The sequence below is a fragment of the Stegodyphus dumicola genome, chromosome 3, assembly GCF_044657685.1.
Source record: "Stegodyphus dumicola isolate Sdum_Otavi_A_Nest chromosome 3, ASM4465768v1".
Classification (NCBI taxonomy): Eukaryota; Metazoa; Arthropoda; class Arachnida; order Araneae; family Eresidae; genus Stegodyphus; species Stegodyphus dumicola.
Window position 1 is genome coordinate 91,399,330 of NC_140770.1, and position 12,889 is coordinate 91,412,218.

At 30.4% G+C, this 12,889-nt stretch overlaps 1 protein-coding gene across 3 annotated transcripts in view; it reads left to right on the forward strand.

Annotated features, from left to right (window-relative positions):
* The window catches only part of shtd (anaphase promoting complex subunit 1), a 221,328-nt gene that overhangs the window by 191,577 nt on the left and 16,862 nt on the right, over positions 1-12,889 (forward strand). For 2 of the 3 annotated variants that reach the window (XM_085813065.1, XM_085813066.1), the window contains one exon: positions 5,830-5,916. The exons of the other annotated variant lie outside the window; for it this stretch is intronic. In XM_085813065.1, the coding sequence (XP_085669191.1) occupies positions 5,830-5,916 (87 nt within the window). The remainder of the gene's footprint in view (positions 1-5,829; positions 5,917-12,889) is intronic. 3 annotated transcript variants of the gene reach the window in all.

The following is a 12,889-nucleotide window of genomic DNA, read 5'->3' on the forward strand; positions in this document are numbered from 1 at the left end:
ACACTTCATACACCCATTTTGAAGCTATGAAGATATTTCCAAGGGATGATAACTTAAGATCTTACCTCATATGCATAAATTGCCCACAAGCCCAATTAACAGCAGAGTATATCTTCAACTGCCAGGCTATCATTGCTGCTCTTTACCAACTTGGCTCACAACCACAGGATATCCTTTACAGTCCTCAGGCTCCAGACCTGTCAAGGCTTGTCCTGCAGACTTTTGGCTCCATTTTAGCACCTTTTCCATGGACAAGACGGCAACAATAGCAACAGAATATCATATGTGTGCATGCATGTAATTACCTCCTCCCCAATCTGATAACATACGTGCATACATTTAGCAGGCATGCATACATGCAAGATGAAAATAATAATTTTAATTTGTTAATAGCTCTGTAAGTTTCCTTTTTAATTTAGTTATTTTCCCTTTCCAGTCTAAAAAAAGTAAATTGTTTGTAATAAACCTTTCTAACATATGTCATTTCAGAATCATCCCCATCATATGATTCTTATGTAAATGATGCGTGCACTTATGTAACAGAAAGCGTAAAAGTAAAAACTTAGACAAATAGTGAAGAAAATTCAAGAAACTCCATCTCTGTGTTGAGAAATCAAGGCAATTTGCCATGCTTAATCTGAAAACAGTAATCTTGATCTCTGTTTTATTATCATTTAGTCTGCCATCCCTCTTCATTGCAAGTTCTAATGTGAGACATATCTCTTTAATTATAAAATTGCAAATACTCTTATCACAATATATGCATTGCTATGTTGTAATTTATATCTAATTAAAGATCACACTGCTAGTCTACAAGCTACCTATTATTCAAGAAAAGTCAGCACCAGCTTCTTTTTATTTTCCTTTATCATCACCTGTATATTACAGTACAAAGTTTTTATCCGGACTCATCGGGACTTTGGCGATTCCAGATTAGGGGTTCTTGCGGATTATAGATCATCAATTTAAATCTGGTAAGATGGCATGCAGAAATTATAAAATTAAAAATATGAAAACATAATTTATGAAATAAAGAGCAATTATGATCTAAAGGGTATCAAAATTTACAAAAAAAAAGCTTAATATGTATTTGTTTACTTTATTAAACATTTCTTTCAATGTAATTTTCATGCGTAAAGCATACATTACACATAGTTGAAATTAGAATATTGCAACCAGAAAACTATTTGATGTGCATTCGTGATATATATGATGATGAGGAATTTGATTTAAATCAGATCAAAGATGGAGTACATCGAGATGAAATACTACATTTAGTAAGGAATTATAAGCCGAATAAAATAAAAACATCTGCCCTGAAGATGAGGACAGTGCTGACAGATCAACTTCTAGTTCATTGCATGCCGCGATGTTTCCCCCCTGCAGTGCTGCGTGAAATTGATAAACAGATTTCGGAATGGTTAGAGAAACAAAAGATATGCCTTTATCCATTTTTTGCAGCAATTCCACTTTTTGTTTGATGGACATCGAAACATGCTTTCACTTTGTAGATTCTTTGACCGCTCCAGAATCGGAAACTCTTTTTGACATAATCGAAAGTTCAAGCTTACTTTTTATAAGATTCCTCTAACAATCTGCAAAAAATAATAAGCCAGATCCAATTAGAAGATTAAGGAGCAATGCAATCTGCAACATTAACTGAAATAGATAATTAGATCATTTTAGCCTAGCTTATACCGTCTGTTATACATTAAATGTGCATGCGTAAATGTATTATGGGCATGCGCAGAAAGTTTGTAGCTTTGGGGTCCGGATTATAGATCATTCCGGATTATGGACATCCGGATAAAAGACTTTGTACTGTATTACTTACATTATGTGTAAATTAACATCAGTAAATGAACATATATATGTTATTAATAAATATGTGACTGAATCAACACATAAACATATATATAAAAATATGTATGTGTGTGTGTATATATATAAGATAAAAAATATGTCAATCAGCGTTGTACAGTACAAAGTCCATAATCCGGACATCCATTATCCAGAATGATCTTTAATATGGACCTCAAAGCCAGAACCTTTTTTTTTTTTTTTTTTTGTATGCTTTACGCATGTGCATAATGCATATCGAGAACTTAATCATAACTGGACTTGAAACTGGCACTGTGCCAAGCATCGCTGGTGCACAAAGTAATTGTAAATCAGAACTAAGAGGGCGTTGCCGTAGTTGGTAGGTATACGTGTATGCGAGGATGGTATCTTCCGTTCACTACACGCATGTGTAAACGTCTGTGTTAAATTTCGTGAACAATAGCAAGATTATTCAAGATGTTTTGAAATTTTTTAGCATAAAATCTGCTGTGTGGAGCATCTCAAGATTGTGGGAGGATGTGTCTCCAGATACGTTAAAAAATACTTGGCATAATTTATGGCCGTCTACCATATTTCATGGTGAGGATGATGAAGATGCTAGCCGCGAATTTGAAGGTTTTCAGACATCGCAAACTAAAGGTGAAATTTTCCAGTTATTGGATTTTGTAAAGAAATGTGGAGAAGCAGTAATAAATGAAGATGATGTAAGTTTTTCATTGCGATGACAATGCCCCAATCATCAATCAATTAATGGACGGCGAAATCTGTAGTATGGTTCTAGATTCAGAAAATGCTGCCTTCGATAGTGAAGAAAGTGACAGAGAGGTTATTGAAAATGAAAAAATTTCAATTGACAAGTTAGTCAGTATTCTCGACACAGCAATTACAGGACTTGAACAGTGGAACTTTGTAACTGAACAAAAAATTATGTCTGTTTATAGAATTAAAGAGGAAGTATTAGCACAAAAAAATGAAGCAACTTAAACAACTTACATTGAAAGAAACGTTTAATAAAGTAAACAAATAAATATTAAGCCTTTTTTTTTGTAAATTTTGATACCCTTTAGATCATAATTGCTCTTTATTTCATAAATTATGGTTTCATATTTTTAATTGTATAATTTCTGCATGCCATCTTACCAGATTTAAATTGATGATCTATAATCCAGAAAAACCCCTAATCTGGAATCGGCGAAGTCACAACAAGTACGGATTACAGACTTTGTACTGTAATTTAATTTATTAATATCTACTAATTTCTTAATTTTTAATTTCCGTAGTTTCTCTATTCTAAAAATAACATTATCTTTGGGCTGCACCATTTCTAGATTAATCTATGTCACAAAGCTTCCATAATGTCAATGTAGTTGATTGGGAACCTGAATTCTGAGAACTGAAACATTGTTAACCAAAACCTTCCTTCTGACAATCTTACATATTGGATAAATTGCTACATCTGGCTTCAACTTCTGTGCTGCTTAGATGCTTTGCTCTCTTCTTATCACAATAGCATTAAAAAATGTAAATGTTTTTGAGTAGGCATGATTGGAGTGTCAAATGAATTGTGATCACAAATGTGAATTTAAATAAAAATGGAATTTAATCTGGCTTGCCTTCTTCTTCTAGTGTGGGTCGATGCTGTAAGCTTCAAGTATCTACGGTTCTACACCTCAGTGTTCTTACATCAGTACTTCTAAAATTTGCTTTCGTTACATGTATGTGTATATATATATATTACATAGTAGAAGATGACATGAACTTTTAAAGAATCTCAAAAATCTCATGCTAATCCAAGCACTCATCTTTATAATTTGTTGATTACTGTATCAAATGGCACAATGCAGTGGGTGCAATTCGCACCCCACAGTTTGCATTTTGTCGTATTACACTTTTAATAGTGAACAGAAGCAGCTAAGCAAGAAATGTCCATTAGCTAGCAAGCATAGGTAGTAAAAGAGAGTGCTTATATTGTTTCCAGAATATTGATAGTTTTCATAGTTTTGTGCTTTAATCCTACACAGTGATTTTTTAAGAGTTTTCACATTGCAATTACTGCAGGAAAAGTGACCCAAAGCAAAAGGGGAGGAACTTAAATTTAAATCAGTAATTTAAAGATCTATTATCAATTTGTTCCAATTAAGTTTAATTTGTTAATAAATTTCCACCATATTTTTTTTAATACGATGGATAATGCATATTAATAGGCACACATATTGGGTTAGTCCATAAATTCATGTGCATTTTTTGGTAAATTTTTAAGTAATATAAAAAAACACAATTTAACATTTTAATCAATTGTATATTTTTCTCCATTATCTACAGTGTCTTACCATCTTACAGGCAGCTTTTTTATGTCATTGCTGTAGAAAGACTCTGGTTTTGATGAAAAAAACTTCAAAGCTTATTGTGTACATCCTGTTTAGAATTTAATTTTTTTCCCTGTAAAAAATTTTGTAAGGCACGAAATAAGTGAAAATAACTTGGGGCAATACCTGGGGAGTAAGCAGGATGTGGCAAAAGCTACCAATTCAATTCACTAAATTTTTGCAGCATTGTTTGAGCCGTATACAGTCTAGCGTTAGAAGGATGAAACATATTGACCGATCGTAGGCGTTTTTTAATCAATTTTGAGTTTAGATGGCAAAGTTGTTCACTGTAAATTTCTGAATTAATCGTTTGATTTGGTTCTAACGGTTCAAAACGTCCTGAACGGGGTTCATCATCAATGCTGTTTTTTCTAACTGAAATGCCCAGAAATGGTTTACTCTAATAGTGTGTTCACCATGTACACTATTAATTTTTATTGCTGCAAACCTGCAAACCATTCACCACACGAAAATTAAAAAATGTAGCATAGCACGTTTGTACTGATTATCTATATTCATCTTCTATAGGTACTAAAATGCATTCAATATGTATGAAAGTTGGTGATGAACTGAATAATATGTTAGTCAAACGATGGCAAGTTTCAACAGGTTCAAAATTTTATTGTTTTAGTAAATGCGTCATAATGAATTCCATGCATACTCTTAATGCGCACGAACTTATGGACTGACCCGATATATATGTGTGTGTGTTTGTAATAATTAATTAATTCATAACTAATGAAAATATTGAGTATATTTTAGTTCAAAATATAATTATTCTTTTATTAAATTTCTATGAAGTAATTTTATTGATTACTAACTTTATGTGTGAAAACTTTTTGCATAAACTATATTATATATGTTTAATTGTATTCATATTTTACAAAAACATAGGGCATCATATGATCGTAAAGCATCATTCACATGATAAAATCATAAAAGGTCTAAGCCAAGCTTTGTTGTTAGGCAACCAGTCATTGTTGCATCACAAAAACTGGTTTAAGAATTTTGCCTACAAATTCTAGTCTTTCATCTTCATACCAATAAAGAGGTAAACAGTTACAGTGAAACAAATGCTGATTGGCAGTTTCACTGAGTCAACTACACATTTATGCGTGTGCAACTTTCCCTTCTGGGATCGGCTGTAGATTAAACCCTGTAAAACAGGTGTGAATGGACCTAATGACTTTTATGCTGTAAGCTGCAAAATCTTATGATGACAAAAACCATTGTGTGAATGTAGTCTAACAGTTATGTACATACCTTTTTACTTAATGTCATTATTCCAAGACAAGGTTTAATGGTTTTTTGTTGTTGTTGTTATTGTTTTGTTTTGGGCTACATGCATGCAATATAAAAATTTAGCAGCATAAATAAAAAAAAAATTTTTTTTAATGACGTTCTTCAGCTAAACAATTATTTTTATATTTAATTAATGATTATCATTGCTTACTTAGGTGGCAGCATAAATAATTTCAAAATATTTTTACTCTGTACCAAATATTGATAACAGTAAATTTCATAAATATTGTATTTTCAAATATTTAGTAGTACATGCCAAAATTATTTTTTTTTTATCTTCTAATTATGTAACATTTCTTGTTTTACTCTATTTCAACAGAATGTTCCTATATCAAATTTTTCCTCTGATCCAGTGGCTCTAAACTTTGCCTCATGTTTCTTAAAAACTATGGCTGTAAGCAAAAAAGTTAGTATGGAAATATTTTGCATATTAATCTATGTCTAAATGAAAAAAATAGTATTAAGTCTTTTACAGATCAATTTCTGTCTCTGTCATTTAATGGAATACAGTCAAACCCCACTATAACAAACATTGAAGGACCAAAATTTGGTTCACTATATCTGTTCTGATCAGGGGGAGGGGAGAAAGGATAATCTCACAAAATACTGTATAAATTGATTGAACAATTGCACAGCAACAGTGATTAACATTGTCATATCTCCCAAAAGATGTTAATAGTAACTAAATTTAATTAAATGTTAATAATAATTATTATTAAATGCAATTACTAAATTTCTTTTTTCATTGTTTTCAATTTAACCATATGTTAATAATTTTACGTGAAAACTTACTTTGTACAAATGTCAGGGTTTAGACCCATAACCTTCAATTATATATTTCTATCAAAAATAATGTTTTCAAAATATGCATTTATAATTATGAGTAAGCATCAGAGTGCTATCTGATAGCTCAATCAAAGAACAGATTTAAGCTCTATCTCAATGGGTCAAAGGTTCTTTAGCCTTATGCATAATCAATCATCATCTACTGTCAACTAATGTTGTCAGAATCCACTGACAGAGACAGGTACATTGATAATTCTAATTATAATTATAAATATGAAAACTTAGTCATATCTTTCTTATTGACAAGGAACAATAAATACAGTCAAAAGTCATTAATCCGGGCTCCTCGGTACTTCGGCGATTCCGGATTATAAATCATCAGTTTAAATCTGGTAAGATGGCATGCAGAAATTATAAAATTAAAAATATGAAACCGTAATTTATGAAATAAAGAACAATTATGATCTAAAGGGTATCTAAATTTCCAAAAAAAAAAGCTTAATATTTATTTGTTTACTTTATTAAACATTTCTTTCAATGTAAGTTGTTTCGTTTTTTATGTGATAATACATTCTCTTTAATTCTATAAACAGACATAATTTCTTGTTCAGTTACAAAGTTCCGCTGTTCAAGTCCTATAATTGCTGTGTCGAGAATACCGACTAATTTGTCAACCAAAATTTTGTCATTTTCAATAACCTCTATCACTTTCTTCGCTAATATATGGTGAGGAATTTGATTTAAATCATATCAAAGACAGAGTACATAGATGAAATACTACATTTAGTAAGGAATTATAAACCAAATAAAATAAAAACATCTGCCCTGAAGATAAGGATAGTGCTGACAGATCAACTTCCAATTCATTGCGCGCTGCGGCGTTAAAGATAAACAAAGTTTACATAAACAAACGTTAAAGTTTAGATAAACAAAGGATATGCCTCTATCCATTTTTTGCAGCAATTCCACTTTTTGTTTAATGGACTTCAAAACATACTTTCGCTTTGTAGATCCTTTACGTATTAGTAAATATATATCAGAAATTCTATTTGACATAATCGAAAGTTCAAGCTTACTTTTATAAAATTGCTCTAACAGTCTGCAAAAAATAATAAGCCGAATACAATTCGAAGATTAAGGAACAACGCAATCTGCAACGTTAACTGAATTAGATAATTTTAGCTTAGCTTATACCGTCCGTCATACATTAAACGTGCATTCGTAAACGTATTTTGCGCACGCGCACATGCAAATTCGCAGCCGTAAATGTCTTACGCGCATGCGTCAAATGTGACGCATGCGCAGAAAGTTTGTGGTGTGGATTATAGATCATTCCGGATTATGGGTGTCCGAATTACCGACTTTTGACTGTACCTCATAATGATGGTGTCTAAGTTGTAAAAAAGATTTTCTTAGGTTAGATGACATACACTTTTCCCAGATTTTTACAATACAATGTATGTCACATAAAACATAACAATAAATACACATGTTTAACTGCTGTTCTTGAATACTACAGCATAAACTATCTATTTTCTGGTGGCTGTAAGAAAGTGAAAAGATTGGGTCAGACAGGTGAACTCAATATTTTCTACATATTTGTATCAGAGTGACAAAACTGACAGCTTAACATTTTTTCTGCATACTTGTATCTGAATGACAAAACTAACTAAATTAAGCAAACCTGCCAACAAAATGTTTAACCTTTTATGGTCATCATTGAGCTCAGCTCGCATTCTAGTTAAGCTCTGAAGTGGACACAAATGAACACGAACTTCATTACAAATTTATGACAGACAGATATTGCACATATGTAGAAACAAAGATTAGCTTAATCTTGCAACCACTAAAGAGTTAAATTGCTCTCACTTGTGGAGCCCCAAACACCATCTAGTGAGGGAAGGAAATACTTTAATTTGATTCCTAACACAATGTGTCAGTAGAATCTGCTAAAGTATATTTATTATGTTTCCTGGTTTTTCAAAAATTGGGTACTGCATCTGCCTCTCATAGCCATCTGTTTATAACACAGAAAAAGATGAGGATAAAGGTATGGTAACGTGAAGGTGTTAATTATCATTTTAATATCCTAAACAGTGGATTTAAGGCTTAATAGTTTTTAATTTGGTGCCTTCAGAAATTCTAGAAAAGATTTTTAAAAAAATTCAGCCCATGATTTGCACAGAGTCTGTTATATACAATGTTTATACACTTGAAAGTTCCTTATAGGTGTATAAAATTACATTGTAGTTTATAAGAAATTGGTTGGGAGACTAAAAGGTGTGATGCTATTTCTAGGGTTTTATTATAAACTTTGATCGCTATAATGGGGTTTGACTGTATAATTAATGTTTTATAACTTACTTGCATGTTTATTTATGAATATCTATTTGTATCATTTACTGTAATAAGCCATTGCATATAATTTTAATCAGATTTTTAATCTAGCTCAGCAGTAGTGTCAACGAGCAATTAATAGAAATTCTGAATACTTATAGTATTCAGAATATTATTATTATATATTATAGTATTATTCATATTATTATATATTATAGTATTATTCTGAATAGTTTTTCATCTTAGGTTTAATTTCTGGTTGTGTAGATTAAATGCATGATTTTTATATATTAAATATGAAATGCAAATGAAATTACTTAAACTATCCAACAAAATGCATCTGTGGTGACCATTCATTTGTTAATCTTAATGAACTTACTGAATTAGGATTTTCTTAGAATTTATGTAATTTGATATGGTTAAAATTCAATTTTAGAAGATTTTCAATTAATTTAATAGATGACCTTGTTATACAAAATACAATAATTCACAGGTAACTGATGGAAATTGGAAATAAAACTGATTTTAATTGCCTTTTTTAAAGGGCCTTTATGCCATCTTTTTAATTTATATCTAACATTCTTTTAAATCCACATAGTGCAGAAGTAATGTAATATATTTGTATTTTTATAATTGAGAGTATTTCATACATTTTTTAAGTGTACCTTTTTTGTTTTCAGTTTGAAAAATATCTATATTTTGTGTATGATCATATTTAAAATGGGATTATATTTCTTTAAACTTAGATGACCAGTTATCCTTTCTTTTTGGAAGACTATAATATATCTTTTGGTGATTGTATAAAAAAATCTTAATATAATTTTTTATGGGATTTAAAATGTTAAAAATGAATAGCATATTATAAAAGAATTTTGGAAATTGTGGACCTTTTTTTTATTGAAAAGTGAGCAGATTTCCTTTTTAATCTCAGGGTTATAGTAAATAATTAATATACATAACAAGGAAAAATGCATTAGAATATTTTTTATGTATCTATGGAACCTTTTTTATTAAATAATCTCTTAATATTTTGAAAAGTTAGTCATGATTGCCATTTGAATTTTATCAATATTAAGAAGTGACAAAAAAGTTTTGAAAGCTTTCATCTTAAGTGAGATAGTTTCAGAGGTATTTAATTCTTCTTGTATCAATTTAGTAAAATTGCTGAGCACTGGTAGTTTCAACCTGGGTTATATTCCAGGCGAATGGACTGGCTGCATGGGCATTTTAATGGTTTTCCTGAAATGTAACATTATATACAAGCTAGTTCTCCTTAGAAAGTTGTCCACAAAGACATCACTTCACTTAGGCAGATAGCCCTAGTGTGCTTTGCCATAATCAATTAAGCCAAACTAATTTATTCTCTCTTACCAAAAAAATACTGCATTTTAACTTCTGCTATAATCTGTATCTGATTTTACCCATTCTATCGCATGTGTTCCTTTATTTCAAGATCTAAAATAGGCATCAGGAGAGGCCAGATATATTTGGATTTTATTTCTGAATGTTCCTGTGGATTATTGAAATTTATTGAACATTGGGTAGTTTTATAGAACCTGTATGCAAAATATTTTCCTTTAAGGCGAAATCCAAATTCATTTGTTTATCTTTTCATTTCTTTTTGATATTATGTCAAGCAATCAATGAAAATTTGTGGAATTAATATCCTGTCATTGTAATAATAATAAAATGCAATGTTACACACAGTAAAAAAATAAGTATAATGATATACATAACCAATGAATGTGTGTCGCAAAGTGGTGTTACTTAGCCTTCAAATGTTTATGTCTTAACATATTTGCAAATTTTGCCATTTTGTAAATGTTTGGTCTTTATTTTAAGAAGAATAATGATAAATTAGATGAAAATGGTAAATAGTGATAAATTAGACAAACATCTATATACATTTTACATATTTATGGTACATCTAGCTCTCTTTCTCTTCCCCCCCCTTTTTTTTTTTACATTTTTAACCAATGTAATTTGCCTGTTGGTTTTCCAATCAACTCTAAATCTCCAAAATGTGTATTAATATCTAGTACAGTAATCAAAAAATAATCTTCACATAAGTCAATCTGCAGAATTCGAACCTGTGTAAATTCAATGGTCACCTGCATATAGGCTTTTTTCCCTTAGTTTTGTGTAAGTGTAGATAAAAAGAGAGAGATTAAGAGTTTCATTATTGTGAACCTACTTTTTATAATGCTTTGTATTACATTGCATATGCTTAGTAAGGCAAGTATCTCTCTGATATTAAGTTATGAACCTATACCTGATTTACGCACACAGTAAAGTGAGATGGTATGTTGTGAATTCAGCAGATGTTCTACTGCAGAAGCTCATTTATTTATATGGTGTGATTTTTATATCTTGTGTGATATTGTTAAAATTGGAATAATGAATTTAATCAAATTCCATAAAAATATAATATAAATATATAATATTTATCATAAATATATCAAAGAAGACAGAAAATGTAGTGTATTATGGAGGGCAGCAACATGGCGATTTTCACTTCTTCTACAATAAAAATTTTTGTAGCAGAATGATTAAAAATCTATAATTATATATGTAGTAATTACTAAGAAAGACCAAGGATAATTCGGAGACCAAAATTGTAAGTACATTATTCATACATTCTTTCTACATATGCTAGAAGCAGGGTGAAAATAATTCTAAACTTTTATTTTATTAAACCTAACTTGTGCTTATGTTTTTACTTAAAATCATATATTCTTAGGCAATATATATGCAATCAGCAATAATTCTGTTATTTTATTCTTCTCTTTTACATTTTAATTGATGTTCTAGTGCATTTATTTATAAATTCCAATTAATTGTTACCACAATAGTGCACATTTGCATTCTAAATTTGACTTCAAATTTCCTATGAGATAATTTCCTTTATAGTCTCTGTAACTTAACTCGGGGTTCGTACGGTCCTTAAATGTCCTTAGGTTTTTTGGATCCGATTTTTGGTCCTTAAAAAGTTCCAGAAAATTCTTGCACGCGATTTAAAATCATATAAAAAGGAGGAAAACCTCTCAATTTTTTTAGTTAGTTTGTTGTTGTCTTTAGAGTTTGTTTAGAAAACTGCTCTTGTAGATTGTACTGAATTCGGAGATTAGCTTTCTTTAGATGTTTTGAACTAACTTCTGTTGAACGTTTGAGTAGTTAAAAGATAACTACTGTGAGATATTGTAATACTGAAAGAATATCTGAGGGAATTTAAGCATTTTTGTTGTGATAATAATAAATTTTGTCCATTTTTCATCGGACTTGTGCATTTAATTCAAATGAACCCGTACGCATGCAACAATGTATTGAAATTATATTTAAAAAGTAACGTTAAAATAAAATAGAACATTTTTATTTTTCGCTGCTATATTATAAATTTCCATTTTGGCCACTTATACAATATTTTGAATCTGAAAAATAAAAAAGGTATAATGCTATAAAGCACAATTTAGGAAACAATTCTTAGCAAAAGCTAGCTATGTAACTCTTCTTTTTAATTTCATGGCAAGAGTTTTTTCCATGTTATTGTCTCAGAATATGTATCAGTTTTCTCTATAATGTTAATTTTACAGTTTTTCCCTGTGATTTTTTTTCAATATATTTTTGGCTTTTTGCTGTTATGGAATTGGTAGCGGTAATTTTTCTTTAGGATTTTAGACATTGCAGCTTGGAAAGTTGAGAAGGATTTAAAGGAAAGATTTATAGACGCACGTTTCTACAAGATACCAGAAAAATGCGACAAAATGAAAAATGTGTCCATGGTATTAACATGTAATGGACGTATTTTACAGAAAGTTTGCGAATTTCTTACTTCTTGGAGAACATCTGGAAGAACAACCAAAATATAATATTTGAATGTTTTACTTCTGATACTAGAATCTTTTTCTTAATATGTGTATCTTTCCTTTATTATCCATACTTTTCACTAGACACAAGCATGGAAAATATCAAAAATGCTTCTATTCTGATCACATGGACAGGTATGTGCATATTTCTAAATGCATATAGAAAGGAATTTTTCCATTAATAAAGAAATTGAAATTTGATAATTTAAAAGATTCATTTAATATGTCTTAATGCATGATACACAGGGCTGGTGCTAGGCATTTTCCCGCCTGATGTAATCTCCTGTGAATCCTAAATTCTGCTGCCTAATGCCTTTCTAAATTCTGCTTCCAATGCCTGCTCTAAATTCTAAAAGTTTTGCTATTTCTAGATTTTGTTTCTCTGTGTGTCAC